General features: G+C 28.3%; 2 protein-coding genes across 2 annotated transcripts; both read left to right on the top strand.

Annotated features, from left to right (window-relative positions):
* Positions 1-2,758: 2,758 nt before the first annotated feature.
* On the top strand, positions 2,759-3,427 carry EIN_167470 (hypothetical protein; the record flags this gene model as incomplete). Its single annotated transcript, XM_004183740.1, has 1 exon — positions 2,759-3,427. The coding sequence occupies one exon, from the start codon at positions 2,759-2,761 to the stop codon at positions 3,425-3,427; it is 669 nt and encodes a 222-aa protein (XP_004183788.1).
* A 2,590-nt stretch (positions 3,428-6,017) lies between these two features.
* EIN_167460 (cysteine protease, putative) lies at positions 6,018-7,433 on the top strand (the record flags this gene model as incomplete). Its single annotated transcript, XM_004183739.1, has 1 exon — positions 6,018-7,433. A coding segment is annotated over one exon (1,416 nt), but the record flags the coding sequence as incomplete, so codon positions are not given.
* Positions 7,434-7,455: the final 22 nt, after the last annotated feature.

The following is a 7,455-nucleotide window of genomic DNA, read 5'->3' as shown; positions in this document are numbered from 1 at the left end:
TATGAAAAGCAAGTCACGTACTATTCATATTTGAAAAACGTATTGATTGTCTTCAAGAATGGAAACAACATCCTGAAATTTAAAATCTTTCATAATTTGTTTTTCCTGATCAAGATCCAGTAAATAATTTACAATTTGTTCTCTTTTGTTATATATGGAATCAAGCACGTCTGCTGATGAAGTCCACCTTGTTGGACAATAACATTTTATGCCACCAGAACAGACATTTAAAAACGCGGAATCATCATCTAATTTTCGAGACAAAGAAAGACTAAATGAAATAACGTCGGAAATTAATGGATGTGAACAAAGCACTTTTGCCCTCAAATTAACTCTATGACAAGCACACCAAACTTTATACACTTTAATTCCTTTATTGTTCATGTACTCAACAAACAAAGTCGCAAATCCTTTATCTTTACCACACATATTAGCCGCTCCATCTGTAGTGATGCACTTTATTTTTTTCAATTTCAATTTTAGATGCAACCAACTGAATAATCACTTTATCAAGAATATTTTTACCGGTTGCACGTTTGTCGAGAATAAAAGAAGATACCAGAAACTCTGATATTTCAAATTGTTCATCCACAAATCTCAAAATTATTACATACTATTTTTTCTTTGAAACCTTGCTTTCGTCTATTTGAAGACAAATATATTTGGATTGTTTAGAGAGTTTTTCGAGATCCATTTTAAGATTATTTACACATGTAATCTGTCTTCTCGACAATGTGTTATAACTAAACCTCAAACATTTTTCAAATGCTTCTCCATCTTTTTGTCTCAATTCGTTATATTTTTTACACATCTCAATAAGTACTTTTCCCTTTATTAGTGGTATATGGTTTTCTCCCATTATTTTACTCATTAAAATAGTAAACTTTAAACAATCCTTTCTGATTTCTGAATTGTACTTTTTGTTATTGAACACTTAATAAAAATGCTCAGTACTACCAAGTCCCAACTCGTAAGCATCAAGAATTAAGGAAATAGTATCACTGTTGATATTTGAATGTTCATTAATAAAATGATCCTTTGAATAGTTGGCTGTAACAATAATATTACACAATAAACATTTAAAAGACTTGTCATTTACAGGAACTAACAGTCTATCAGAGACCCAAGAAAATCGTCTTTTTCTTTGTTCCATTAAACTAGACATTTTGATTTATTAGTTTTTTAAATGGTGAATTAAGTCAATTTTTAGTTTTGTTGTTTTTTATGGTGATTATTATTTTTTCTTTGATTTATTTTTTTAATTAAATTTTGAGCTGATTTGGCAATTTGATTGTGTTTTATATGTGTATTTTCATTTTTTGTTTTCTTTGGTTTAAATAATAGTAGTTTTTACAGTTATAACAAATAAAAAGCAAATTGAAAATATAGTCATGATTTGTAATAGTAAAGTTTTATATACCATCAAATTTTAATAAATTAATTAAAATTTTATTGTAAAAATGTGGTGACGTGGGTAATTAGAATTGAATTTTGGAAACCTCTGTATATAATGTATTTTAGTATCGATAAGCTTTTCATTCCATCTACCGTATAAATTGAATCTATGATATAATAATTAATGTATTAATTTTTAAGTATTGTTTTTCAATACGACATCATTGATAAACAGAGGTTTCCAAAATCCCAATCCTAATTACCCACGTCACCATTTCATAACCAAAATGTTCATTTTCTCTTATAAATTCTTACGTTATAATACCACATTTTCGGCAAAAATTATTTTGGAAACGCCTGTTGATAAACAATGGAACATTGAGAATAGTTTTATATTTTTGTAGATTAATAAAATAGAGTTATTCTCATAATTATTATTTATTAGAAGATGAAAACAATTACTTTTTAAATTAAATTAAGTGATATATTTTGGTGTGATGTTTACATCAATACAATTGTTTGATATAGTACAACATTTAGAAAATATAATTATATTTTCTAAATATTGGAAATGATAACAATTGTTTATGTTAATTGGAAACAAAACATATTGACATTATAAATTCTATTTTTATTTGTATTTCTTAAACAAACAAAATGTTTTTTGAATTGACACTAATTATTAAAAATATAAAACTATAATAATAATTTTAACAAAACATAAATAAATGAATTGTAATTGACATTTCACATCATAATTTTTATAGGGATTTTAAAAAATAAATTTAAGAATTATTTATACAAATCATTGACAATTGCCAAACAAGTGTAAAGAAGTTTAAAACATAATAGGGAAGAACAAGCATAATATTTTTTTTCATACTAATAATTGAAAACAAAAATTGAAAACATTTTTTCTTATTGAATGAAAAGTTAATTCCAAACTTTTAATAGAAAAAATAAAACAGAAACACAAAAACACATTGTAATGATTTGGTTTTCTTTATTATTATGTGTTGTAATGGGAATTGATCCGAAAGAGTCAACGACTCAGACTACAGAAGATAACGTTCATTTAACAGACACACTTATTATAATGATGAAACAGTTCATTGAAACAACTTTAAATACACGTGCAAAATTAAGCCAGTTTTCAATCAGTGTTAAAACAAGAGCAAAATCTCTTGGATTATATTTAATTAATAATATCAACGAAATAACTGCGAATGAAGAAAATTTTGAAGATTACATCAGAAGTTTGATTAAGAAAAGACACATTTCCAGAAATGATTTCTTATCTTTGATGAAAACAATAAAGGAAAAATTTGATTTGACAATAACCAAGAAATATTATGGTAAATTTATGACTGATTTACAATCAAATATATATAACGTGAAAGCTGAGAATTTGTATAACAAAGAAAATGAAAAGATCATGATGAGTGGAGTTGTTTTAAGTATCGAAATGTCTGCTCTTAAAAGAAAAATGCTGCAAATACTTTCGTCTTTCTTGAAAATGGAACATTACTCGGATTATATAAGTGGAAGAAGGAATTTGAACAATTTTATTCAACAACTTGGAATGTTTGTCAATCCCAATTTTGATGCCAATCAACCAAAAAGTTTCCTTGAGCTTCCAGAACCACAAGTATATGGGTTGCAACCATCACATTTGAAGACCGAAAGACAACAAGAAGACAGAAAAGAAGCTTATCCTTATAGAAACGAAAAAGAGACTTTAAATGAACTTCGAGATGAACACCAAAAAACAGAAGAAAGAAAAAGACAACAAGACAGAGAAGATGCCAAATTGTACAAAAAAACCGAAGAAACTCCAGAAAAGGCAAAATTTACAATTGAAAAAATCAAAGATCCTAATGCAGAACCCATTCCACCGCCGCCATTCCCAAAATATGTCGTAAAAAAGAAAAAAGGAGCAGATGGTGGAATTACTCATCCAACAACAACTCCTAAGAAAACAACTGGATATAAGAAAGGAAGTTCAAGTGATTTTTCAATGGAAGAATTCTAAAAAATTATATCAATTTGTTTAACTTTGTGTTTGTTCATCTAAAATCATATTATATATTTGTATTTTGACAAGAAAATACCTTAAATAAATTTATACAATTAAAGGGGGGTTATTTGTCATTATCTTATTTGTCGAACGAGTCTTTTTGTAGCGCAACTGGCTAATAATTTTGGTGTAAGACAGTTAACTTTTTGTTCCCGAATCTGTAACTTCTGTTGAATTTAAACCAAATTTTTACTCAAAAATAAATTTCATTATTAAAACAAACTTTCTGAAAAATTCACTCATTTACGACAAATAGATTATTTTTTGTGCTGTATTTCGAAAAATAGACCCTTTTCACTGTATGTGTATTTTTGACTTCTTTTAATTGTTTGTAATGATGAGGGGTTTATTAATATTAAAACAATAACTTTCTTTATAATAATTTGGAAATAACAATAATAATATTGTTGGAATAGTTATTTTAATATTTTATTTTATATCATTTGTTTGCAAATGGTATAAATTACCAAAAAAGATATTTTAAAACAATTAATTTTGAAACCAAAACATATAAAATGGAATTCTTAATAATTCTATAAGTAGTATAGAAACCTCGACCTGTATTTTTAAACCATTTTAAATAACAATTTGAAGTGAGTTTTTAACTCGTTAATTATTAAAGACTTGTATGATTTATTTTTTTGAAGTAAAAACTTTTCAAAATTTAAACACCCCAAATAATAATTGTCATTTCATGTTTATTTATGTACTTACCCTTGTATTTGGAGTATTAGGAGTAAAACCAAAAACTCCTTCTCCAACACCCAAAGACAATGTTGAAGTAACACCAGCATTACAAACAGAACTCAATAAATTTATTACTTTGACAGAACGCTATATAGCTATGTTATCACAGATGTCTGTCAATATGAAAATGGGAGCTCCTCTTTTGGGAAGATATTTGTTTAAAAATATCAAAAAAATTGTCAAAAAGGAAACTAAAATTGTTCAATATATCAAAAAGGTGATTGAAGAGAAGGTAATTTCGATTAGTGAATTTTTAAGAAAAATGTTGAAAATACACAAAACTTATGGCACCAAAAATCGTTTCAAGTTATATGGTAAATTGATCTACGATTTTAATGAAAATGTTCATTCGGTTCAATCAAAAAATCTCTTTAATAAACACAATAAGAGAGTGATGATGAATGGTCTTTTGGTTGGAATTGATTTAACGGCCATCAAGAAGAGAATTTTTGAAAAAATTGCGACCGTATGCGGGTTGAATGAGAGAGAAGAATATAAAAAAGCACAACAAAAACTTGGAAAGTTTATAAGAAAGTTAGCATTATTTATCGATGAAAATTTTGATGAAACAAAACCTGAAAGTTATAGAAAATTGCCACAACCACAATTCTTTGGTTTCCATGTACAAACAACTGATTCTCCAAAACCCCGAATCCAAAGAAAGCCAAGTGCAAGATATTTCACTCCAGAAGAGCTTCATGAAATTTTTAAATATGAAAAAGACGTTGGAACATCTAAAATAGAAGGTGCAGAGCAACAAAAAGGATTTTCTGTTGATAGTCCAAAAGGATCTAAAGGAAAAGAATTGCAAACGTCTTCTTCCCAACTTCTTCTGCAAAACAAAGATGGAAAAGAAAAAGAAACTCAAAAACGAATTCAAAGTGTTAAAAGCAGTCCGAAATCCTCACCAAAAAGAAAGGAATAAAAAAGGTTTACAAAAAAATAAAACAAATGGAATTATTTCTAATAAAAATTGTGTGTTTATTTGTTTTGATTGTTAGTAAAAATATTATTTAAATTTAAATACACAAATTATTATAAATTATAATTTTGGAATTAACCATTTATATACTCTTTTATATAACTTTTCAAATTGTTTTAAATAAGTAATATTCAAACACCAATTATTTATTTCAATAAAATTTTATTTGAACTTATTATATAACTTGAATTTATTTGAATATTTAATAATAATTAACTTTATTAAAAATTATAATAAAAATATAAATAGATTTATTTTACAGATCAAAAAAAATGATCTTTTGTCTCTAATTTGACTAATAATTGAACATTTGGTTAATTATAAAGATTTTTGTTTCAATTCAAATTTTATTTATATCGAATGAAAACAAAACTTAAAATGCAATTGTTTTATTTAATTTAATTCATTTAAAAAAACGGGATCTATTCATATTAATTATTATTTTTAATTATTAAACCCCATTGGAAATTATCTTTCAATATCAATTTGTATAGTATTTAATTGATTTTTTAATATTATAATAATAGTTAATAATGAACAAATTGATTAGAAAAAATAAACTATAATTTATAAATTATTTAAAATTTATTAAGTAATATCACTAGACAAATAACCAAACAAATATAGAACAATTTTTAAATTCAAAAATTAGTTCTATTAATAATTAATTACTTTACTTACTATTCAAATGAATTTATTTCTAAAAATTTATCGTTTTTTTTGGAATTAAACAAACAAACAACAAATTTTTCTTAAAATGAATTCCTAATTAATAATTTGCTATATAAAGGTGGCTTTTGATCAAATAAATAATAAATGTTTTTCTTGTTGTTCCTTTCCACATTGGCATTGGCCGAGTTTGATTTGTCCAATGACGACTTCTTCCTCTTTAAAGAATTTGAGCTGAAGTACTCTAAGAAGTATGAAACTCCAGCACAACGCCTCTCAAAATTGGCTCTTTTCCGTGACTCTTTGAAAAAAATCAGAGAATTGAACAGCCAAAGAACACGAAAGTCCGACGCTATTTTTGGGATCAATTATTACTCCGATTTAACTCCCAAAGAAATGGGAATTGTACCACATGAACACGTGTCTGTTCCACTCGATCCTCAAGAAATAAACAATGGAAACAAAAAGGGACCAAAATCAGTTCGAGAGTTTAACACTCTTCCTGACCTTCCTGAAGGAGATGAACTTCCAGACTATTTGTCTTACTGCGGACCTTATGTTGAGTACAACACCGACCATCCCAAAGTTGATTTCTGTGGTGAACAAGTCAATCAAAACTTGTGTGGATGTTGTTACGCAGCCGCTGTGAATAACCAAGCGCAATATGTCTTTGCCAACATGACTTATTATAAAAACAACAAAGACGCTTCTAAAGTCCAAAAACTGTTATTCAGCCCCCAAAGGATGATTGACACGGTGTTCACAAACCCTAGCACTTTATCATCAAACAAGAGGTGTTGTGGCGGAAATAGTGGCACTGCACTTCTAGGCCAGCCTACGTACTCATTACAGTCGGACTACCCATTTGTCGATGGTAAAGACGCAAATGCTGGAACTTTGTGTAACCCTCGTGGTGACCAAAACTCTGCTGTGAAATTACAAATGAGGAACAATGGATTTAAAATGTGGACGACTGTAGAAAAAACAGGACACAAAGATAAGGTCATGGCGATTAAGAAAATCATACACATGTATGGGCCTATTCTAGTCGCAATCGACGCATCCAGATCGGGCTTGAAAAATTACAAGTCGGGTATCTTTTCCTTCCCCCAAACAGATACTATATGCAATCCAAATAACGTGTATACAGACCATCAGGTGATGTTAGTTGGATATGGTAAAGATGAGGAAGATAACAGAGAGTATTTTATTGGTCGAAATACGTGGTACAGCAGTTGGGGAGAGAACAACAACTACATTAAAATATCGACAGATGTTTTCTGTGGTATTGGCGAGTTCATTGCCGATAACTTCTTACCAAGCAACTACATCATTTATTCGGGAAGTTGTGTACTTGATCCAAATTGTGAGTCGTGTAACACAAAGACTTTGGAATGTACAAAATGTGCTGCTGGAAGTAATAAAGATGCACGAGGGATGTGTGTGAAACCCGATCAATATAAGAACCCAATTATCTGTGCACTTGGGAAGTATGGGACATACCCCGAATGTAACAAATGCCTCACAGGATGTAAAGATTGCAGTGATGGTGCTACGTGCAAAGTGTGTAAAAATAGCATGAAGC

The sequence above is a fragment of the Entamoeba invadens genome (genome assembly GCF_000330505.1).
Source record: "Entamoeba invadens IP1 unplaced genomic scaffold scaff_1105074725591, whole genome shotgun sequence".
Taxonomy (NCBI): Eukaryota; Evosea; order Mastigamoebida; family Endamoebidae; genus Entamoeba; species Entamoeba invadens.
This window is presented reverse-complemented; position numbering and strand designations above follow the sequence as displayed.